At 40.9% G+C, this 25,556-nt stretch overlaps 1 protein-coding gene across 1 annotated transcript in view; it reads left to right on the top strand.

Moving 5' to 3' along the window:
- Positions 1 to 25,556, top strand: part of LOXHD1 (lipoxygenase homology PLAT domains 1) — a 205,397-nt gene that overhangs the window by 103,340 nt on the left and 76,501 nt on the right. The window contains exons 18-20 of the mRNA XM_070934571.1: positions 2,076 to 2,236; positions 6,447 to 6,750; positions 14,115 to 14,266. Coding sequence (XP_070790672.1) covers positions 2,076 to 2,236; positions 6,447 to 6,750; positions 14,115 to 14,266 — 617 coding nt within the window. The remainder of the gene's footprint in view (positions 1 to 2,075; positions 2,237 to 6,446; positions 6,751 to 14,114; positions 14,267 to 25,556) is intronic.

Here is a 25,556-nt window from a genome sequence, read left to right on the forward strand (position 1 = left end):
TGAATGTATACTTTTTTTCATGTGACTTCATAAATTCATCAATCCACTTATTAGTATAACTATATGCTTGTATCTTTCAATTTATATTGTTTTTACTTGTTTCCTAGTACGATTTGATAGCTTATTAGTAATATTGACTATCACTAAGTATCTTTTTATTCTTGATGAATGTATTTTATTCTCCTTATGTACACTGAGAGCATATGCACCTAAGACAAATTCCTTGTGTGTCCAGTCACACTTGGCCAATAAAGAATTCTCTTCTCTTCTCTTCTCTTCTCTTCTCTTCTCTTCTCTTCTCTTCTCTTCTCTTCTCTTCTCTTCTCTTCTCTTCTCTTCTCTTCTCTTCTCTTCTCTTCTCTTCCCTTCCCTTCCCTTCCCTTCCCTTCCCTTCCCTTCCCTTCCCTTCCCTTCCCTTCCCTTCCCTTCCCTTCCCTTCTAAATTTCATCTATATTTATTTAGATGGTTTCTAATATAGCTACCCAGCTCTGTACTGTATCTTTAACAACATAAAAACAGAAAGCGGGAACAAAACAACTGTGATGCAGAATAATTGAGGGCAAATCAAGCATATTCTATTCAAAGCCATTTCAGGTCAGGATGAGTGCTTGAGGGAAACATGGCTTTCAAGGGGCTTTCTCCATCTTGGGTAAATGGAGGGCTGAGTCAACCCTGAGCCAGTGAGAATCTAACTACCGAACTGCAGAAGTAGCCGGCAGTCAGCAGAAGTAGCCTGCAGTACTGCATTCTAACCACTGCACCACCACGACTCTTCCAAATACCTTCCAAATATATATTTGGAAAGATACAGCATACTCCCATAGGACCTGCCAGCAACTCTTTAAAGCAGTTGTGACTTTCCCCTGGCTTTTGACCACTCTTCATAGCTGCAGTCTTATTCTGCAAAAGGTCCATTTGGTTTACGGCGTGGCAGCGTGAAGGGCAGGAATAGAATAGAATAGAATAGAATAGAATAGAATAGAATAGAATAGAATAGAATAGAATAGAATAGAATAGAATAGAATAGAATAGAATAGGAGAAGAGAAGAGAAGAGAAGAGAAGAGAAGAGAAGAGAAGAGAAGAGAAGAGAAGAGAAGAGAAGAGAAGAGAAGAGAATAACAGAGTTGGAAGGGACCTTGGAGGTCTTCTAGTCCAACCCCCTGCTTAGGCAGGAAACCCTACACCACTTCAGACAAATGGTTATCCAATCTCTTCTTTAAAACTTCCAGTGTTGAAGCATTCACAACTTCTGGAGGCAAGTAGTTCCACTGATTCCTGGAAATCAGCAGTCCAGGCAGTTCAAATGAATATAGGTTTATTACAGGGGTGTCAAACTCGATTTCATTGAGGGCCACATCAGGGTTGTGTTTGACCTCAGGGGGCCGGATGGGCATGGCTGGGGTGAGTGTGGTCAGCTTGACATGTCAGGGGGCACCTGTGGTGGCCTGGGTGGGGCTGGGGGGATCCTCCTGCAGCCTTCTGCCAGCGCACAACCCTCCCGAGCTCCGTTTTCGCTGGCAGACGCACCGTGGGCTGGTCCTTCGCTATTTCCAAGGTGTCACTACAGGCCAGATCTAAGCATCCCGTAGGCCTTGAGTTTGACACCTCTGGTTAATTGTATCCTAATGCTCTTTACAAGAATCTGAACTACTAACAGTCAAAGCAAATTGGTGGTAGATAAGAGTCGATGGAATTCAAGATGGGCTGGACTTAGATCTCTTATGGGCACGAAGGGACTCGAGACTGATGACACGTTTGACATCTCCTTCTAGCTCGGCCTGGTCGTCTCCTACAGGTAGAAGATGCTGGGCTTGGAATCCCTGCAAATCCCAGAGCATCTTTTCGCCTTTGAACGCTAACTTTTCTTCTGCTTGATTTCTGTTCTTCTCTCTGAATAAACTAGAAGAATTTCAAAGGGTGCATAAAGTAAGGGGAGAAGGGAAGCAGGGGAGATAGAAAACCCTTGTAATTGTGCAAAGACCTGACTGCAAGACTTCGAACTCCGGCTCTGGATTTCTGCGCACCATTTTAATTATTCTCGGCTTCGCTTCTCTCTCTTCTGCTTTAAACAAGTGATCAATTATGAGGTCTGCACCGTTACTGGAGATGTGAGGAACGCAGGCACCAACGCAAAAGTCTTCCTGCAGGTTTACGGTGAGCTGGGTAAAACGGAGGTATTGATTTTGAAGAACAGATCCAACAACCATGAACGGGGAGCTTTGGAAAAATTCAAGGTATGTTCTCATTAGGATCGCGAGGGAATTCTAATATCCATCCACAAAGATCCTGAGAAACAAAACATTGGAATTGCTACAAAGCTGGGAGATTATTATTTTTTATTTATTTATTTTTCAAATTTCTATACTGCCCTTCTCCCTTCGGACTCAGGGCAGTGAACAGCCAAAATAAAACATTTGTACACAAACGTTAAAATAGGTTTAAAATAATTAAATAAGGTTTGGCCCAAAATTTAAAATATTTCAATTAAAATCAATATCAAAATTTTAAAAACCAACCATAAAATTCAGGACAGCCCGGCTAACTGAAAAAAATAGGTTTTAAGGGCCCGACGAAAGATTAGGTACAACGTCTTCAGAAATTTGGTCCTTTGACATTGTCTTTGCCTGTATATGTTGCCCATTAAAGTGGTGGTATGCAAAAGTGGTGGGACCGGTTCTGTAGGCGTGGCTTGGTGGGCATGGCAGTGGAAGGATACTGTAAAATCTCCATTCCCACCCCACTCCAGGGAAAGGTTATTGCAAAATCCCCATTTCTTTCCAATCAGCTTGGACTCGGGAAGCAGAAAATAGATGGAGGCTGGGCCAGGCAGAGATGGTAATTGCCGATTTTCCGAACTACTCAAAATTTCTGTTACCTGTTCTCCAGAACTGGTCAGAACCTGCTGAATACCACCACTGGCCCATTACAATCTAAATGATGGGTGCCCAACCTTTTGGCTTGCCTGGACCACACTGAATGAAAAGGAATTGTCTTGGGCTGCATATAAAATATATAATATTGTTTTATAATATAAAATCACTTAAAGTTGCCAGATTTGGAGACCCCTGATCTAAGAGAAGATCACATAGAAGGTCAATCCAGGGTGCAACCCGCTGAACAAAGTACTTAAGGACAGGTAGTCCTCGACTTACGACCACAATTGAGCCCAATTTTTTTTTGTTGCAGAGCGAGACATTTGGGAAGTGAGCTGTGACCCATTTTATAACTTTTCTTGCCGCAGTTAAGTGAATCACTGCAGTTGTTCAGTTAACAACAAGGTTGTTACGTGAGTCTGGCTTTCCCATTGACTTTGTGTTGGAATTCATTGTTGGAATGTAACTCTATGCAACAACTACAGTAGTATTTAGCCAGGATATGGCAGTGTTTACACGTTTGCATTTATGGTATATACTCTATGCTCTTTTGTTCTAAGTAGAGTTTCCTGTTTCTTATTAAAGTTATATAGTTGAGCAGTAAAGCACATGGTGACTGTACTCTTTGTTTTCTCCTAAACAGACTTTCTAACACTTTGCTTGTCAGGTGATCGCAAAAGGTGATCACCTGACCCTGGGATATTGCAACCATCATAAATATGAGTCTGTTGCCAAGCATCTGAATTTTGATCACATGATCAGAGGGATGCTGTTGTAAGTGTAAAAAACACTCATAAGTCACTTTTTTTCAGTGCCGTTGTAATTTTGGATGGTTAGCAAATGTTATAAGTCAAGGACTACCTGTAGATCCCTAAAGATGTTGAAAAAAATTCCTAACAATAAGAGCACATGGGAAATGGAAGTAATTACCCTGTACGATGGTGAATTTCTTTCATTATATATGTACCTCTGGAAGCTAGACAGCCATCTATTGAAGATGCTTCAATTTGGATTCCTGTGTTGAGTAAGTTGGACCCTGCAGTTGGACCCTGCAACCTTAAGTCCTTGTAAGACCTATAAGTAGATCTTTCTAAGCAGGGATGCCAAAGAGATACAGTCAGAAGATGAATTCCACCACAGAATTATGCTTCTTTTCTCCAGATTTATGGTTACCATATTGCTCCAAAATTAAATGGGCATGATCCTGCTTGGGAAATGTCAATATTAGCCAAAGAAGAAATCCTTCAGGTTCCCATACACGTTAAGATCAGGTGTTGGGGGCTTGCTATTGACTAGAGATAGTCCTTGGCTTACAACCATTCATTTAGTGACTGTTCAAAGTTGCGACAGCACTGAAGAAAAGTGACTTATGACCATTTTTCACACAACCGTTGCCACATCCCCATGATCACATGATTAAAATTCGGGCACTTGGCTACTACCTGTTGTGACCTAGGCTTCCTGAGTCATTAAAAAACATGAATTATGTTTATTCCCAGCTGAGTCCCAATTATTTGCAAAAAAAAGTCCTTCGGGAAAAGTCCTTTGGGATAATCACCAACTTTTATCTCCTTTGACACGCTGCCAAAGACCTTACTTGGCAAAGCCCCACAGAGTCTAGAATCACACAGAGTTGCCAACTTGAAACAGAGTTAACAACGTTGCTTTCCTGCAAAGGCCCAAGTGCCTTTGCTTCTCTTTTAAGCCTTATGGGAGGGGACAATCATCTCCTGGCCTTACTCCCAAGTCTTCCCTTTCGTTTTAGCTGCTTTTGCCTTCTGGCAGCTCTGCACATGCGTGCACTAGGAACAGGCTCCTCCTGTTCCTCTGCCTCTCTGATGTCCATCTCTGGAGGCTCCGGAGTCTGCACATAACTCCCAGATGGTCCTTTCTCTGCCTCCGACACAGAGCCCTTGTCCGAGCCTTCCCCAGACTCCAGGACTGGCCCATGTTCCTCCCTAGCCTCCTTGTTGTGACCCCAGAGGCTGATTTATCTTCGCATGCTGATTGGAGGATGATATGGAGGAGGAGGAAGCTGTCATGAGCTATGTGCCAGAGGGGCCGTCTTCACTGGAGAGTCAGCAAGAACTGACAGTTGCTGATGTGCCTATGGACCCCAGCCAAATTGAGGAGGAAACAGAAGCCGGTAATGACGAGGGGGAGCCCCTATTGGATGCAAGAGAGAGACATAGGAGACGTCGTAGAGAACAGCTATTGCCACATCCTAAGAGGTGTGGTCAGGAGACCTAGGGCCACACTCTACAAAATATAAAAGAGGTGTGACTGGGCTGGAAAGGCGTGGTGAACAATTTGTTGGCATTTTGAATGCAGTGGAGTTACAACTGTTAGTTTGGAGTTTTTGACAAGAGTCTGCATTCCTGCATTAGCCTGCTGGCCATCTGCCAAGACCTTTGGAACATTGCCCGGTAACTATTGGACTGATATACGCTTTGGAAGAGAACTATTTATTAAAGGGCCAGTTTCAGTCTCTCTAGCCTGCGTTTGTTACTGCCGGGCTATTTGAGCCTCTGCAAGGCCACTCGTGGGAGGGGACAGAACACTCCTCACCGTCCGACTCTGCTGCCAGCTCTGAAGGCCGCTGGCAGGCCACAACAACAGCATGTATTTCTGACGGCCCAAGGTCATGTGATCATCTTTTGCGACCTGATAAGCAAAGTCAAGTTAAGTCAGTTTCACTTAACTACCATGCTATGCACGTAAAAACTGCAGGGATTCACTTAACAACTGTGGCAAGTAAGGTCGTAAAATGGGGCAAAACTCACTTAACAACTGTCTTGCTTAGCAACAGAAATTTTTGGGCTCAGTTGCAGTCGTAAATTGAGGACTACCATAATAAGATTCAACTTTACTTAAAGAGCTGCTTTAAGATGCTGTAGATACCATGTTTTCCCCAAAATAAGACCCAACCAGAAAATAAGCCCTAGCATGATTTTTCAGGATGCTCGTAGTATAAACCCTACCCCCAAAATAAGCCCCAGTTAAGATTGTGAGCCAGATAGACGTATTTAGTACTGTATTTCCCCGGAAATAAGACCTAACCAGAAAATAAGCCCTAATGTTGACTTTTGGAGCAAAAATTAATATAAAACCTGGGGAAAAATGGGTAGGTGCAAACTTTTGTCCCCTATGCATTCTGAAGCATCTCTTTGAAAACAAATCAGAATTGGTTTAGAGGCTTTTTGATGACCAGGTAGCATGAGAAAAGCCTGATCAGGTGGCTCAGTGGCTAAGACACTCAGAAAGGTTGGCAGTTCGGCAGTTCGAATCCCTAGTACAAGTCTCCTGCGTGAGCAGGGGGTCAGACTAGATGACCTCCAAAGTCCCTTCCAACTCTGTTACTGTTACTGTAACCTCTGTTCCAAATTTGCCTTAGCCACAAATTCATTAATAGGCAACAGCCATACCTCAAACCTCCTTCCGACTCAGTAATCTGTGCTATAAAGTAAAAATTCTGTATTGTTATCAGGATTAATGAGTTAGTGGCGTGCAACGCTCTTTTTTTTCTAAAAAAAAAATAATTTACTGCTCCCATTTATTATTCCTATTAAAGATAGAAGCTGTTGATGTTGGCAGAATCTATAAGATCCGAATTGGCCACGATGGGACAGGCTTCGCTGATGGATGGTTCCTGGAAAAAGTCGTCATTAAAAAAATGGTGACCAAGACCAGCGAGCAAGACAAAAAGAAGAAAAAGAAGAAAAAGAAACCCACAGAAGAGAAAGAAGAAGGGGGGACAAATCAGCCAGATCTTATGGAGGTTTATGATTTTGTAGCCCATCGTTGGCTGGCGAGGGATGAAGAGGACAAGGAACTGGTGGTGGAGTTGACACCTGAAGAGGGATCTGAGCTTGAAGGTGAGTGGGGAATCATCATCATCTGTGATTTTATGACCATATGCTAGCATAACCAATGTTAGGGAGGTATTTTTTAATCTGGTGGTGTTCAGTTCAGAGAACCAAAACTGAACGCATTTGGAAACCACCATGCTAAGGAAGGTTCCTTTAGAGTAGTGGTGCAAAATTTATGTTGTACCTCTTTTGTGGTCCTCAAAAGCCCAAGGAGAAGGGGCAAAGGAAAAAAAATTGATTCTTTATTGGTGTTTAAGTGGGGTTAATGGGCAAAAGAATGGTTGATGGTGATGATGATGAGCCGAGATGGCACAGTGGTTAGAGTGCAGTACTGCAGCTATTTCAGTTGACTGCTAGTTCAGCAGATCAGTGGATCAAATCTCACCGGCTCAAGGTTGACTCAGCCTTCCCTCCTTCCGAGGTGGGTAAAACGAGGACCCAGATTGTTGGGGGCAATATGCTATTTAGTATACTGTCTTTGGTGTAAGCCACCCAGAGTCCTCGGAGAGTGGGTGGCATAGAAATATGAATAATAAAATAAATAAATAAATAAATAAATAAATAAATAAATACATACATACATACATACATACATACATACTTACATACATACATACATACATACATACATACATAAATAAATACAGAATAACAGAGTTGGAAGAGATCTTGGAGGTGTTCTAGTCCACTCTTCTGCTCAGGCAGGAAATCCTATAACATGTCAGGCAAATGGTTGTTCAATCTCTTCTTAAAAATTTGGAGCATTCACAACTTTTGGAGGCAAGTTGTTACACTGGTCAATCGTTCTGACTGTCAAGAATTTTCTCCTTAGTTCTAGGTTGCTTCTCTCCTTGATTAGTTTCCATCCATTGCTATTTGTCCTGCCTTCAGGTGCTTTGGAGAATAGGTTGACTCCCTTTTCTTTCTGGCAGCCCCTTAAATATTGGACGACTTTTATCAGGTCACCCATAATCCTTCTTTTCATTAAACTAGACATAACCAGTTCCAGCAACCATTCTTTATATGTTTTAGCCTCCGTCCCCTAATCGTCTTTGTTGCCCTTTTTGTCACTCTTTCCAGAGGCTCAACATCTTTTTTACGACAAACGATGATAATAATGATTTAACAGAGTTGGAAGGGACCTTATAGGTCATCTAGTCCAACCCCCCACTCAAGCATCTGACAAATGGCAGTCCAATCTTTTCTTGAAAGTCTCAAGTGATGAAGCTCCCACAACTTCCGAAGGCAACTTCTGTTCCATGGGTTGATTGTTCTCACTGTCAGAAAGTTCCTCCTCATTTCTAGGTTGAATCTCTCCTGGGTCAGTTTCCATCCATTGTCCCTTGTCTGGCCTTCGGGTGCTTTGGAAAATAGCTTGACCCCCTCGTCTCTGTGGCAGCCCCTCAAATATTGGAACACTGCTATCATATCTCCCCTGGTCCTTCTCTTCACTAGACTAGCCATGCCCAGTTCATGTAACCGTCCTTCATATGTTTTAGTCTCCAGTCCCCTAATCATCCTGGTTACTCTCCTCTGCACTTTTTCTAGAGTCTCAACATCTTTTTTGTAGTGTGGTGACCAAAATTGGATGCAGTACTCTAGGTGTGGTCTTACTAGGGTTTTATAGAGTGGTATTAGTACCTCACTTGACCTTGATTGTATCCCTCTGTTAATGCAATTTAGGATTGGATTGGATTTTTTAGCTGCCGCTGCACACTGCTGGCTCATATTTAGCTGATGCTGTTATCCATTCATTCGTGTCTGACTCTTGGCAATTCTATGGGGCAAGTCTCTCCACATCTTCTGATTTTATACTATTTCTTTGAGTTGCTCTATGCGCTGACTGGTGTCAGCTTTGATGGTGTCCAGCCACCATTGTTCTTTGAATGCCTGGTTTCCTTTTACTGCTAACTCTTCCCAACATAGTTGCCTTCTCCAGTGAATGCCCCTGCATGACGTGGCCAAAGTAAGTGAGACACAATTTTGTGATTCTGCCTTCCAGTGACATGTCCATCCAATTCCAGGTCTGAGATACTATTGGGATGATAGAAGTCTTCCAATATTGTGGGGGCTGCCACAGAGAAGAGGGGGTTAACTTATTCTCCAAAGCACCTGAGAGTAAGGCAGTAATGGATGGAAGATATATTTTTTTTAAAATTTGATTTATATGCCGCCCTTCTCCGGAGACTCAGGGCGGCTTACAATGTGCTCAGCAATAGCCTTCATCCTTTTGTATATTTATACAAAGTCAGCTTATTGCCCCCACAACTAGGTCCTCAATTTACCTACTTTAGAAAGGATGGAAGGCTGAGTCAACCTTGAGCCTTGGCGAGATTCGAACCTGCAGTAATTGCAGGCAGCTGGTCTTAATAACCAGCTAATAACAGGGTGCCTTAGACCACTGTACTACCAAGGCTCTTAAATTAAATTAAAGAGAGAACCAACCTAGAGCTAAGGAGAAATTTCCTGACACTGAGAACAATTAATCTGTGGAAGGGCTTGGCTCTAGAAGTTGTGGGTGTTAAGGAATATGCGCAGAGTAACCCTTGAGTAGCAAGGTTGTGCACATGAGAAATGGCTGAGGGTGATTGTGAATAAGCACTGTCAATACACAGACACACTGAGTTGTGATATTCTTTTACTTTTAGGGAAAAGTCAATCCAGGGATATTCCAAGAACAAAGTCTTCTTACCAGTTGTTGTAGTCATATGGAATAAAACAGTTCTTTTTTGGAGTTGCAAACAGGAACAAGTACAGCAGTAAAACAATCAGTAAAACAGTAGAAAACAACAAGTAGCAATGATCAATCAGTGATCATGCAGAGAGAACAGGCAGAGAGGAGCAGAGGTAGCAATAATAATGTAATAAGAAAAAATAAGCCATGATTCAAGCGTCTTCTTAAATACATTGGCTACAGAGCTAGCCAATCAGAATACAGTATGATGCAATACAGCATTACAGTCTTAAAGCTATGCATTACATTTTGACTGCAAACATGCATTGATGGTTTATATATATTGCCAACCCAACCAGTTAGGCAATAGCATTCCCTAACAGTGGGTGCTCCAACACTGGAGGTTTTCAAGAAGAGACTGGACACCCCTTGTCCAGAATGGTAAAGGGACTCCTGCTTGAGTTGGGGGTTGAACTAGAAGATCTCCAAGGTCCCTTCCAACTCTGTTATTCTATGTTCTATGAACATACAACTTTCTTGACTGGATTTGACAGCTCTTGGAGCTTCCATAAGGACTCACTATTGAAAGTTGCATTAAAGCTGTGATTTTTGATGATACATTCTGGCCTTTTAATGACGGGGAAAAAAAGAGATTAAAAGAATTGTATTAGCATCCATGCCTATTTTGATCTAAATCTAATTCCAAGTCACCCAAGTACAAATAAAGGGCGGGGGAAGAGTAAAAATTTCAACCCCCATCTTTCCAGGATTACAGCCTGTCATCATTAATCTTGTTCAGTCTTTAAAGGCTGAGAAACATTTTTTTAAAAACAAAGCACAACTTCTCCAACAAAACAACAACAACTCTACCTGCTTTGAGGTTCTAAAGGCTCAAATCGTACCCTATGTGAAATTCCACTATTCTTCGCTTCTGTGGTTTCTTGAGAAATAAATGCAGCCCGACTGTAAGCTGAAAGAGACCGCGAGAGAAAAGCTGATTTAACACTGTCTGGGGCATTAGAATCATTCTTCCTCACATAACGGAGTTTGCTTTAATAAGGAGAAAAACCCAATCACTTCTTCTTCCTTCTCCAAGTCTCAGAGTAGCTTGCAGAGATGAATTGGCTAATCTTGAGTTAAATTCTTCTGATAGGCCCATCTGCTTACCCTGCCCATTCGCTACTTTATTTACTATTAGGTAATTTATATAATTATAAGCATGAATTGAATACAAAAAAATAGATACAAATAGAGGAAACATTAGGACAGGGACGGTAGGCACGCTGGTGCTCTTATGCACACCCCTTACAGACCTCTTAGGAATGAGGTGAGGTCAACAGTAGACAGTTTAAGGTTAAAATTTTGGGGGGTTTGGGATGAAACCACAGAGCCAGGTAGTGTATTCTAGGCATTGACCACTCTGTTGCTGAAGTCATATTTTCTTCAATCGAGTTTGGAGCAGTTCACTTTAAGTTTGTATCTATTGTGTGCTCGTGTATTGTTGTGGTTGAAGCTGAAGTAGTCATTGACAGGTAGGACATTGTAGCAGATAATTTTATGAGCTACGCTTAGGTCATACCAAAGGCGACATAGTTCTAAGTTTTCTAAGCCCAGAATTTTAAGTCTGGTGGCATAAGAGCCTTGATAGTACAGTGGTTTAGTTCACCCTGTTATTAACACAGCTGCCTGCAATTTCTGCTGGTTCGGATCTCTCCAAGGCTCAAGGTTGACTCAGCCTTCCATCCTTTCTAAGGTAGGTGAAATGAGGACCCAGTTTGTGGGGGCAATAAGCTGACTTTGTATAAAATATACAAAAGAATGAAGGCTATTGCTTAACGCATTGTAAGCCGCCCTGAGTCTCCGGAGAAGGGCGGCATATAAATCAAATTAAAAAAAAAAAAAAAAGGTATTTTGTTGCGAGCGGAGGAGTGGAGGACTCTTCTTATGAAATATTTTTGGACATGTTTGATTGGCTTAATGTCTGATATGCAGTGCAGGTTCCAGACTGATGAGCTGTATTCGAGAATTGGTCTAGCAAATGTTTTGTATGCTCTGGTTAGTAGTGTGATATTACCAGAGAAGAAGCTACGCAAGATTAGGTTTACAACTCTTAATGCCTTTTTGGCGATGTTGTTACAGTGGGCTTTGGCACTTAGATCATTTGATACGAGTACTCCAAGGTCCTTGACAGAGTGAGGGTCGTCTACAAGGTCATGTCCACACAGCTTGTATTTTGCAATTATCCTGCATTGTCACCTGAAAGGCATGTTGAATGGGAACTTTGGTTCCTTCTCTTTCCTCTGGATGTATAGGAGATAACCAGGGAGAGGTCAGCTCAGAATAACAGAGTTGGAAGGGACTTTGGAGGTCTTCTAATCCAACCCCCTGCTCAAGCAGGAAACCCCATCCATTTCAGACAGATGGTTGTCCAATCTTTCCTTAAAAACCTCCAGTGATGGAGCACCCACAACTTCTGAAGGTAAGATGTTCCACTAGTTAATTGTTCTGTCAGGAGTGAACAATTAGTCAGTGGCACAGCTTGCCTTCGGAATTTCTGGGTGCTCCATCACTGGAGGCTTTTACGAAGAGATTGGACAACCACGGGTGAAGCTTGCCACCAATTTGGAATCCATTCGTGTGTCCACAAGCAATCTAAGTCCAGGTTTCCTTGAATTCCATTGATTCTAACTTATTACCAATTTGGCTTGGCCGTTAGTTGTTCAGATTCTTGTTTAGAGGTAGCATGGAACAAACGTTTACTCATTTGAACAACCCTGGTTCCTGAGTTCTTGCGCCCGACGTGATGTTCTCTGATGTGATGCTTGTAGAGATTAGGTGAACAGGTCAATGTAGCAAAAGGAGGAAGAGGATGCTCCTGGAGTTAGGCTTAGGACCACAGTGAAGCATGAGCCTTAAGAAGTCCCTGACACGATCACTCTCCACCAGGGGTGGGATTCAGCCGGTTCGGATCGGTTCAGGCAAGCCGGTAGTTCCGACGATCAGCTGGCCCTGCCCACCCGCCCCCCACCGTATCCTGTCTTATATTTCCTTCTTTCTGGCTCAGCTGATTTGTGCAGCACAGCTGATTTCTGTACCTTCACTGTTCTACTTACTGGGGTTGCCTTATGTTGTGGTCCGCCAGCAGCCTGCGGAGCTGGCATCGGAGTCGGACAGCGATGAGGCTGAGGAAGAACATGGGCCAGTCCTAGAGGCTGGGGAAGGCTCGGACGAGGGCTCTGTGTCGGAGGCAGAGATGGGGCCAGGGCCATCGGGGAGTGATGTGCGGACTCTGGAGCCTCCAGAGGCTGACAGTAGAGAGGCAGTGCACGCATGAGAAGAGCTGCCAGAAGGCAAGAGCAGCTAAAGCAAAAGGGATGACTTGGGAGTAAGGCCAAGAGATGATTGGCCCCTCCCATAATGCTTAAAAGACCAGCAACGGCTCTTGGCCTCTTTGCCAGAAAACAACCGTTGAGAGAATTTTTTTTTAAAAAAAATTTATATACCGCCCTTCTCCCTGAGGACTCAGGGCAGTGAACAGTCAAGTAAAAACATAAACTACAAACATTAAAATACAATTAAAAAGATATATATAAATTTGGCCCCATGATTAAAACAATAACAGACAATTAAAAACATTTTAAAAAGTGTTAGGCCAGCCCGGCTTGTTGGAAAAAGAAGGTTTTAAGGGCATGGTGGAAGGCACTGAGGTCTTGGATTCTCCTTATCTCTGGGGGCAGCTGATTCCAGAGGGTAGGTGCCCCCACAGAGAAGGCCCTCCCCCTGGGGGTCACCAGCCTACATTGCTTGGCTGATGGCACCCCGAGGAGGCCCTCTCTGTGGGAGCGCACAGGTCGATGGGAGGCCGTCGGTAGCAGCAGGCGGTCTAGAAGATAACTAGGTCCTATACCATGGAGTGCTTTAAAGGTGATAACCAACACCTTGAAGCGCACCCAGAAGACCACTGGGAGCTAGTGCAGCTCACGCAGGAGAGGTGTTGTATGGGAGCGCCATGCGGCTCCCGTGACTACCTGCGCAGCCGCCTGCTGCGAATTGCTTCTTGTTTCATTGTATTTATTTCTTGTCGGCATCTTCTGCTTCTGAACTTTTGCCAAGAAAAGCTTTTGGCAGTTTGCCTAATTATATCAAGGTCGGTGATAAACTGAGGAATGGTGTTTTGAAGAATTTGCTTTAATTTAGTTTGGACTATGCTGAGAATGAGTTAATTCTTAGCTGTTCTAATAAAGTCTGTTTGTTTTCAAACTGCTTGCGTTTAATACTACTTGGGCCTGGGTCACAACACCTTAGAAGGTAAGTAGCTGAGCTTCAAACTGTTGTATTTTGAATGCTGCGCGCAAGTGCGTTAGGTGTGAAGCGCGTGCTCACTGAACCGATGGTTAAACCGGTTGCATCCCACCACTTCTCCACACCAACATCTTCTGAGCATGAAAAAAGGAACCGGAGAGAAAAAATTGCTGCACAGCCTCGATTCAACTGTTCTACTTAGCCAGAAACTTATTTTGGTTTCAGGCAAAGGAGGCAGCATCAGAAATTAAGAGTAAAGCATCAGTGAACCAAACTCACTTCTCAGAAAAGGGCTCAACTTGTTACACTGGTTGATAGTGAAAGAAACCAGATTTTCAAAAGAAATGTCTGAAGACCATTTGATTGACCTGTTAATAATACACTTTTTCTGTAGCAAACACCTACGAAGTCCATGTGATAACAGGGATGATATGGGGAGCTGGTACCGATGCCAATGTTTACTTGAGCATCTATGGTGAAAGGGGAGACACTGGGGAACGTCATCTGAAATACTCGAATCATCTGAACAAGTTTGAAAAAGAACAGGTAAGTAGCCAAATAACAGAACTCCAAAGGATTTGCTCCGTCTAGAAAGCTGCCTTAAAACAAACTTTCAAAACACTGTTGAGATTGTCAGGAACTGTTTGTAATCTCCGGAGGAAACCTTGGATTCAAAAATTTTATTTATTTATTTTTTTAAAATAATTTTTATTTGAGTATAAATATTTAAAAAAAACATAAACATAACATAACATATACACAACAAACATTTATACAACATATAAACAAAAAGATTATGTTTCCTTCTTAAGCATTTTTTCAAAGTGACATTCTACTTATATTTCTTCACCTCTCCTTAATCTAATAACATTTTTTTTAAATCAGTAATATTTCCCCCTATATTTTTTGTTTATTTCTCATTTTTAACCAATTATACCAATTATTCTGTCACAAGTAAATGCCTTATTCTTCTTTATGTAAATAGTATATGACCAGGGTATCAGGGGTTAACTTATTCTCCACTACTTAATATATTCATATTTAACCACTCCTATATCTAGCTCCACCCCATGTATATATAAGGAGCTGTATGCATTCCTTCTGGGCTTCTATCTGTGATTATTCAGCGAATATAGAATGCCTTCTGTAAATAAACAGTGCTTTATTTGCATATCTAATTCTTAATTCATTTATTGAGTCTGATCCTGAAAATATCGTAACAATCTGGTAGCAGAGGATGGTTGAATTGACTCAATAAAACTTTAAATATGTCTGAGAGAGAAAACTCCAGAAACAAAAGAGAAAGGCCCAACACCAGGGCATACAGCAAAGAAATGGAAGCAGATCAAGAAATAATCGATGAGTCCATGAATGCAATATCGAGAGAATCTGAAGACTGCACTACTGACAACGAAGAAATAATAGATGAAACTGATGACCAAGAAGAAAACGAAATAGAAAACAACGAACTCAGGTCAGAGATACTAAAACTCTTAAAAAGCCAAAAGAACGATAAAAATCTCATCGCGAACCTCCAAGACATATTAAAAAACAACGGAGCAGCGAGAGAGAAGCACATCGTTACGGATAAATATAAAGACTCAAAAACGGTGAGCGATCTGCCTGCAGATAAAAATACAGCGAAAAAGAAAACTAACAGTCCCGCACAAAATTTCGAATGGCAGCCATCTTGGTTTCAACAGACCCCTAAGATGAGCGAAGCAGAGCCAATCAGAAAGCTGGATTCAAAATATCTGGCGCGAAAAGCCTTACTCGATGCAAGAAATGAAAGGGAGAAAATTTACACCTCAGAAGAATCAGACACAGAAATCGAAGAAGCTTCAATAGATATGTGGGTAAAGTCAACAATGAAAACGCTCTTTGCTGCTTTTGGACCAAAATTGAAAATCACTAAAGAATCAACGAAAAAACAAGCAAACATTTCAGAATCTACCCGCTTCTATCCAAACGACGAAAGCGCCGACGCCTGAGCCCAGAGAGCCCTGCAGATACCACCCCACACCACAGACGATCCCAGGGACCAGCGCCCTCAACGAAAGAAAGCGAGCGCCTGCTACCACCAGGACTCCCAAGATCGAGCCGGAGACCGATTCCTCGGAGGAAAAGCAATGTGGGGGAGCTGCAGCAGCGAGAACCTCTCATGACGGCTTCAGGAGCGAAATGAACAACGCGCATGTGCAAGACTACGCAGACAGCTTCGAGGGACATGAGGAACGGAGAGAACCATTCAGACTCGTTGCAAGCATACCCACGCCATTTTGCAACTTTCAACATTTACAAGATCACGGACTACCCCCAGTTGTAAGTAATGGATCCAACAATATTGGGAATCTGCCCAATGACTTCCCAAAACTGAGAATAGACGGTATTAATTTGCAAGAATGGTGTCAGCAGCTCCAGGTTGTCTTTCTAAAAGAAAACTTATTATTTTTTATTACTAACCCCCCAAAAAGACATTGGACTCTAAAATTAGACTGCCTACACCGTAGAGTATTTTTCTTATTAATTTCCAGTATATCTCCTGCCATGTACCACAGTATTAAGCAAAATCTGACTGTCTCAGAAATTATCCAATGCATGTTTAAATTGTTTCACAGTGAAAGTGTAGCCACTACAACAAGAATGTCTAAAGATTTCTTCTCAGCTAGGATAAAGTCAGGGGTTACCATAAGTGAACATTTAATATCTTTAAACAAAATTAGAGCAGAACTGCATTTAAGGGGGGAAATAATTTCAGATCAAACAATGAAGAGTGTTATCATTAACTCACTAGACCCATCGTGGGATAACTATATATCTCATTTAGACACAATCAATTTAGGATATTTATCCATAGAAAACCTATCTAATAAGCTAATAGCTGAAGATAATTCAAGAAGGAGTCGTTGTAACAATCACATGGAACATAAACAATATAAGAGGGTAGCTTTTCAAGAAAGATATCATGAACCAATTGGATGCCACAACTGTGGATCCAAGGAACATAATAGGAGAGATTGTCCTAAACTCCTCAGAAATAGACAAAATTCAGACCATAGAAATAGATACCACAACAGACAGTCATCAATTGATAGACATAGATATAGAAGTCCACCCAACTATAGAGAACATAGAGGGGGCAGGGATAATTCAAAAGATAGAAGGTCTGGTTCACTGAATGGGTTAAACAAACATGACAACACTAACATACAGCAAACTGAGGACAACGATTGGCTTATCGACTCTGGAGCAACCAATCACACTACAAATAATAAAAATATATTATCTTCATTTGTAGAAGATAAATTTGTAATTAAAGTAGCTAATCAAGAAAAGGTCCAAGTCATAGGTAGAGGGAATATAACCTTACCTGGCCTAGGAAAAATAGAGGGGGTATTGTTAATACCTGAAATACCTCATAACATACTTAGTGCAATAAAACCAAGCAGAGATTCTGACATAAATATTGTGTTCTCAAAAGGAAAAGCAACATTAGAGAAAAACAGAATAAATATAGGTACTGTGGTTATTAAAGGAGGTCTACCTTATCTAATGACAAAAGAGAGATGGTTACACAACATTGATTCCAACATAGAAGATAACAATGACATAGATAATGGAGACAATAGTAATAGTGACAATGAGGAACATGAGATTATTCATAATCACAAAGACACACCCAATGACAAAAAACCTAAAATTGGTAAACCAATTCATGATGAGTGTGCTCATGTCTTACATAGGAAATTAGGACATGCCAGTTTTCCTGTAGTACAAAAGATGACTGAACATGCTGAAGGTGTTAAAATAAAAAATTGTAAAAACTATTTGGAATGCTCAGTATGTAAATCTACAAAACTCAAAACTAGTCCCAAACCCAGAAAGTCAACTAGATCAACCAACAAAATTTTTGATTTGGTACACATGGATCTAGTTGGTCCATTAACACCATCAATCACATATAGAAAACGTTATTTTCTAACCATTGTGGATGACTATAGTCGTTATGGTTTTGTTTACACACTAAAGCACAAAGATGAAACTTTTCAGAAATTTAAGGAGTTTTACAAACGTGTAGAAACGCAACATAATATTAGAATAAAACAAATTATGACAGACAGGGGATGTGAATTCATGTCAAAAGAATTCTCCCAATGGCTAAAAGACAAAGGGATGTTACATTACACATCTAGCCCTTTCTCTGCATTCCAAAATGGAGTGGTAGAGAGAAAGAACTCAACATTACAAACCATGATTAGATGCACATTAGAAGATGCTGGCTTAGGAAAACAATTCTGGTCAGAAGCTTTACAATATTCCAATTATACACAAAATAGAACCTGGTCCAGCATTGTTAACAAGACACCATATGAAGTAATGTATAGTAGGAAACCCAAAATAGCACACATGCACATATTTGGTGTCACTGCAGACGTACACATACCTAAGCAATTGAGACGTAAAGGTGAGAACGTATCCAGAAGACTCAGGTTCATGGGATACAAAACAGGCACAAAAGGGTACAGATTTATCGATAATAATAACAAATTTATAGTTTCCAGAACGGCTGTATTCCATGAACAGGCCAACTGGTCTAAAATACATCTTAATGAAATATTCCCAAACACTAATACAGACACTAAACATCAAGAAAAAAAGACTGGAGAAGAATACAATCACAACTCACATAATAAAAAAGTCAAAACATGGACAAACAGTCAATACAAAATAAAGACAGATTCATTAACAAAAAAGGAAGCTAGGTATTTTCATGACAATGATTGTAAACCAGAAAGAACGATCAGAAGTAACAGAAACCAAGTGCCAAACAAATACAAAGATTATGTAATGTATATGGATGGAGAAACATCAACACCAAACACATATGAGGAAGTGTTAAAACTTCCCCCCGAAGAAAAGAAAAAGTGGGAATCAGCCATGACTAAAGAGATGGATAGTTTACGAAAATTAAATGTATTCACACCTACACCTGCACCTAAAGATAAAACTGTTATTGGCACCAGGTGGATATATAAAATCAAAAACTTAGAGGGAGGCGACACATTATACAAAGCTAGACTAGTCGCACAAGGCTATGCACAAAAATATCCCGAGGATTACACAGACACATACTCTCCCACAGTAAGAACTGAGAGTGTTAAAACGGCTCTGGTCATAGCATCAGCACTTAACCTTGATGTATTCCAATACGACATACAGACTGCATATCTACATGCAAAATTAGATAAAGAAATATATGTAAGAGCGCCTCATAGTCAATACACAAACAAAAATGAAACGTGGTTGCTAAACAAAAGTTTATACGGGTTGAAACAATCTGGCAAATGATGGTATGAATGTTTAGTCAATGTGCTCAAAACTATGAATTTCAATGCTACTACTGCTGATAACTGTTTCTTTGTCAAAAAAGAGGATGATTCTCTAGAATTTGTGTTAATTTATGTGGATGATATTTTGTATATAGGTAAACATAAAGAGAAGAGAGAGACATTTGTAACAAAGCTAAATGAACATTTCTCTTTGAAATCATTAGGTAAGGTAAATAAGTATCTTGGAGTTCAAATCAGTAAAACAAAAAGGGGATTTAAACTTTCTCAAAGAGATAAGATTATAGAACTTCTGAACAAATGTAACTTAAATAATGCTAAGCCCTGTGACACTCCCATGCAAACTGATTTCTTGAGGAACACGGTTGAGTCATCCCCTGAATTTAAAGATAATACACTTTACAGATCAGTCATCGGTTCCCTTCTATATATCTCCAATTGGACTAGACCTGATATTGCTTTGCCTCTCAACTTGTTGTCTAGACACGTCAGCAAACCATTATTATATCATTGGGAAGCTGTCAAAAGAATATTAAGATATTTAAAGAATAGTTTAGACTTCTGTTTATTATTGGAACCCAAAAATGTCAAAGAGCCCATCCTCAGATGTTATGCCGATGCAGATTGGGCTGGCGATACCACATGTAGAAAAAGCACATCTGGCTATATATTTTTCCTTAACGATTGTCCAGTTTACTGGTATACTGGTAAACAAGATTTAGTAGCCACCTCAACGACTGAGGCAGAATATGTTTGTCTGTCTAAAGCCTCAAATAACCTCATATGGTTTAATGACTTATTGTCAAACACTTGGAAGAAACCTCTATTACCATTTATCATGCATGAAGATAATAAGGCTGCTATTGAAATATCTAGATCTGATGCTATTGGACAAAGGTCCAGACATATAGATATAAAATTCAAACATGTGAGGCAGTTATCTCAGGATGGATTTATTAAAGCAGTTCATTGCGAAACGTCAGAGCAAATAGCTGACATATTGACAAAGCCTTTGCCTTCTAAGCAGCATAAATACTTGACTTCTAAGTTACAAGTTTTATATTGTTCTGAATCTGAATGTAATTGTTGTAATATATCGAATCGGCATTTAGAGGGGGATTTGTCACAAGTAAATGCCTTATTCTTCTTTATGTAAATAGTATATGACCAGGGTATCAGGGGTTAACTTATTCTCCACTACTTAATATATTCATATTTAACCACTCCTATATCTAGCTCCACCCCATGTATATATAAGGAGCTGTATGCATTCCTTCTGTGCTTCTATCTGTGATTATTCAGCGAATATAGAATGCCTTCTGTAAATAAACAGTGCTTTATTTGAATATCTAATTCTTAATTCATTTATTGAGTCTGATCCTGAAAATATCGTAACATATTCGATATTTTGTAATAATCTGATTCTTCTCTTTCTTGTATTTCTTTGGTTAACCTATCCATTTCAGCACATTCTAGAATTTTTTCTATTAATTCTGTTTCATTTGGCGTTCTTTCTTGCTTCCAATTTTTTGCGTAAATTATTCTTGCAGCTGTTAGTATGTGAATTGTGAGATATTTGATATCTTTAGGATATGATTTATTAAAAATTCCTAATAAAAATGTTTCTGGTTCTTTTCTGTTTCTGTTTTTGTTATTCTCTGCCTGGTTGCTGGATGGGCGTGGCCCTGGTGGGCGTGGCCTAGTCAGCCTTCTGCACCATGGCGGGGGGTGGGAGGCATTTTTGCCCTCCCCGGGCTCTGGAGGCTTTCCTCGAACTGAACTTCCTGAACTTCCGGTGGGCCAATTTTTCACCTTCCCTGAGCCTCCATGCACGCCTTGCATTTACCTGCATCCAAAATGGGCCGCATGGGGACTCCTGGGAGGGGCAGGGCAGGGTGGGCGAGGCCAGTCAGGAGTGGGATTTGGGAGTTCTCTGGACTGCACAGAATCTTAGCTAGAGGTTCTCCCGAACCCGAGAACCCCCCAACAGCTCACCACTGATTCATATGTCTGTGGAGACCCTCAATCACCCCAGTCAAGGTTGTCCCAAAGGTGCTTTTTCAAAAGGCAACTGGACTTTCTTGCTTCTTCTTTTTTTCCCCTTTAAAACGTTTCACTTCTCATCCAAAAGTTTTCTTCAGTTCTAACTGACTGGTGGGGAATGGATGGATTTATATATATATATTTTTGCAGTCATCTGGTTGTTATGACTGCAAGGAATATAAATACTTCCATTCCTCACCATTCAGCCAGACTGAAGAACCTTCTCGGATGAGAAGCGAAACATTTTCAAGGGGGAAAAAAAACCGAAGTCCAGTTACCTTTGGAAATGCTCCTTTTGGGACTTGGATTCAAATCTTTTGCTTTCTTTAAGATGGGACTATCAGGGCTTTAACCTGAGATCTTACCGAGCCTTGGTGGCGCAGTGGCTAAAATGCTGTTAAAGTAAAGCCAGCTGCCTGCAATTACTGCAAGTTCACATCTCACCAGGCTCAAAGTTGACTCAGCCTTCCATCCTTTCGAGGTAGATAAAATGAGGACCCGGATTGTGGGGGCAATAAGCTGACTTTGTGTAAAAAGAACACCGCTTATGGGGGGCCGAAAGCCCCACTAAGCAGGTATATACAAAAGTACGAAGGCTATTGCTTAACGCATTGTAAGCCGCCCTGAGTCTCCGGAGAAGAGCGGCATATAAATCGAACCAATAAAATAAATAAATAAATAAATAAATAAATAATAAACTACGAGTGTAAAGATGATCACTGAATTCTGTTAACCTCCCCAGTTATGTACCGTGTTTCCCCAAAAATAAGACCCTGTCTTATATTTTTTTGAACCCTGAAATAAGTGGTTGGCCTTATTTTGGGGAAGGTCTTATTATTTTGGGGTACGTGGAGCAAGATGGGGCTCCTCTTGCTGTCTTACCTGATTTCCAGCTCTGCGTTTAAATATTTTTGGGAACGGCTTATTTTCGGAGGGAGGCTTATTTTAGCGCATGCGCTCAAAAGCCTGATTGGGCTTATTATCAGGGGATGTCTTATTTTTGGGGAAACAGGGTATCTTCTACCCCGTTTCCCCAAAAATAAGACTCTGTCTTTTTTTTTTTTTTTTGGTTTTTATTGTGAAAATATAGAAATACAATTCTGCGTTTTTTGGTTCCGTGGTGTTAAATTATTTACATATTATTTACATAGTATTGTATCTTTGCTTGTATATAGTTTAGATATTATTACAGGTAATTATATACAGTTAATTATATGTGGTTATATACATATTGTTTACTTGTTATTTACGTAGATTGCAACCTTAGTTCAGTAATGTACATGGTAATAGTTAACTCTTTATGAACATTATTAATTAACCTTGATACTTCTCAAATTTCACTTTTTAATTCTTTTCTCTAACCACTCGTACCACAACTCCCACACATTATAATACTCCGTGTTCTCTCTTTCGTTAAGTTCTAATGTTAGCTTGTTCATTTCAGCGCACTCTAATATTTTCTTGATTACTTGTTCTTCGGTTGGTGGTTTTTTCTCCTTCCAATATTGAGTGTAGGTTATTCTTGCCGCTGTCGTTTTATGTGTAATAAGATACTTCTTTTTTTCGTATTCTGTTTTCAGGATTCCCAGGAGAAAGGTCTTCGGTTCAAAATCAATATTTTCTTTTATTATTTCTGTAAGCCATTTCCAGATCTTATTTATTTATTTTTTTGCTACCAAAAAAGACACCAGATCTTATTTTCAGGGTGGATATTGTCCACTGACACCTCATTTGCATTTGTCACCCCCGGCCTCCTTTTCACTGTCAGAGGCCTTCAGGAACTTCTTCTGCAGCTGGCAAGGCTTTCCTGAAGACCTCTGCAGCTGATAACAGACCTCCAGATCAACAAGTAGTGTGTTATGTAGTGGCCTTCATTAGGCAAGAACCAGTCCAGCAAAGCTGCAACAACATTTATTGACTCATAAGTGGAACTGAGAAACTGCCTGTTATTTAGACTGTAGACCCACAGGGCCTTAACCAATCATAGAACTGGAAAAAGCCCGTCTAAATATAAATGTTGCAAGTTTCCCTCCAAAACAGTTGGAGTCAGGGGTGCTATTCAGCAGGTTCTGACAGGTTCTGGAGAACCGGTAGCAGAAATTTTAAATAGTTCGGAGAACTGGCAAATACCACCTCTGGCTGTCCCCAGAGTGGGGTGGGAATGGAGATTTTGCAATATCCTTCCGCCAGGAGTGTGGAGGGAATAGGGATTTTGCAGTATCCTTCCCCTGGAGTGGGGTGGGAATTGAGATTTTGCAGTATCCTTCCCCTGCCACGCCCACCAAGCCACGCCCACCAAGCCACACCACGCCTACCAAGCCACGCCCACAGAACCGGTAGTAAAAAAAAATTGAATTCCGCCACTGGTTGGGGTCATCTAAAGGTTATAGTTTCACTTTAGCACAGGTAACAGTTAGGATCATTTAAAGGTTAGTTTCCCTTTAACACAACTATATACATTCAGGGGTGAAATCTAGCAGGTTCTGGAGAACTGGTAGCGGAAATTTTGAGCAGTTCGGAGAACTGGCAAATGCCATCTCTGGCTGGTCCCAGAGTGGGGTGGGAATGGAGATTTTGCAATATCCTTCCCTGAGGAGTGGGGGGGGGGAAATGGGGATTTTGCAGTATCCTTACCTGCCACACTCACCAAGCCACGCCCACCACACCACATCATGCCCACCAAGCCACGCCCACAGAACCGGTAGTAAAAAAAAATTGGATTTCACCACTGTATACATTCAATACATAACAGTAGGGACCATGAAGGAACCCAAACCTAATGTATAGCATCAAGTTGGAGAAAACTGAGCTACGGCTGTGCCTTTCCGGTTTCATTGTTTTCAATAAATGTTCTTTAAAAAAGAAACATACAGTCTGCTTTGCTCCATTAGGATAATTAGTTTGTTGCTCACCACAGAAACAAAAGGCTTGAACAGTAGTCTCCCACATCGGTATTTACACAGGTATCAAAATTGTTTTCATAAAAGCAAACAAATTACCTGTAATCCTTTTCTTCAGTAATTACCTGTAATCATTTTCTTCAGTAGTCAATTTTAAACACAAGATTATACCAATGGTCCAATATATTATTCATTCAAAGATTCCTATAACTATACACAGAATTATTAAATATAAATAGATGTGCTCCTCTCTCTACCGTGTTTCCCTGAAAATAAGACCTATCTTATGTTTTTTTGAACCCTGAAATAAGTGCTTGGCCTTATTTTCGGGGAGGTCTTATTACGTTGGGGCGCGTGGAGCCAGACGGGGCTCCTCTTGCCATCTTACCTGATTTCCAGCTCTGCCTCCCTAACCCTAACCAGAGGAAATGGCGGGGACCGGCTGAGCATGCGTTTAAATATTTTCAGGGGAGGGCTTACTTTCAGGGGGGAGGGGCTTATTTTAGCGCATGAGCTCAAAAGCCCGATTGGGCTTCTTATCAGGGGATGTCTTATTTTCGGGGAAACAGGGTAGATGGTCTTCCTCATTTGCCATCGTCTCTGCATCCAATTGATTATAATATATACTAATTTTATTGGTTGTTTGGGTCTCTACAGTTAGTCCTTGACTTAGAACAGTTCATTTAGTGACCATTCAAAGTTACAAGGGTGCTGAAAAAAGTGACTTATGATCGTTTTTCCACACTTACGACGGTTGCCGCATCCCCCATGGTCGTGTGTTCAGAATTCAGACGCTTGGCAACTGACTCGTATTTACGACAGTTTCAGGGTCCCCCGGATCATGTGATCCCCTTTGTGTGACCTTCTGACAAGCAAAGTCAATGGGGAAGCCGGATTCACTTAACAACCGTTTTAGTAATTTAACCGTTGCAGTCGTTCACTTAACGACTGGGGCAAGAAAGGTCACAAAATGGGGCGAAACTCAATAAATGTCTTGGCAGCAGAAATTTTGGGTTCAGTTGTGGTTGTAAGTTGAAGGCTACCTGTAGTTATAAGGACATAATAAATAAAATAACTGCAGTTTCTCTTACTACACTTTTAAGTGTCAAGGTTCACTGAAGAGAATTCCACAGGGAATTCTGAGGGGAAAAACCTTGGCTGATCCCTCATTGCCCCTCCTTAAAGCTGTAACCCTGGGCTCACTTCCCTTCAGTCAGGCTCAGTTCCAGATAATTGTATGTTTTCTTGGCAACAATACAGAAGGGGAATAGTTTGTCACTGCTGCCTTTTGGAAAGCTTTTTTTTTTTAACTTCTTCTTCAATCTAGCCTACAGCCTTGGGTTTTTGCTGGTGATCTCTCATCCAGCTACAAAATTAGGTCTGTCCCACTAAATTTAATGACACTAACCTCTGACTTAGGTCCTACATAGGAATGTAGTGGGCAAATATTTAAAGAGGAGATCTATCTGTCCCTCCGTCTATCTGTCCATCCATAATTTCATTATCTATCTATCTATCTATCTATCTATCTATCTATCTATCTAT

The sequence above is a fragment of the Pituophis catenifer genome, unplaced genomic scaffold (assembly GCF_029215685.1).
Source record: "Pituophis catenifer annectens isolate HBS135680 unplaced genomic scaffold, rPitCat1.0.hap2 SCAF_2, whole genome shotgun sequence".
Lineage (NCBI taxonomy): Eukaryota > Metazoa > Chordata > Lepidosauria > Squamata > Colubridae > Pituophis > Pituophis catenifer.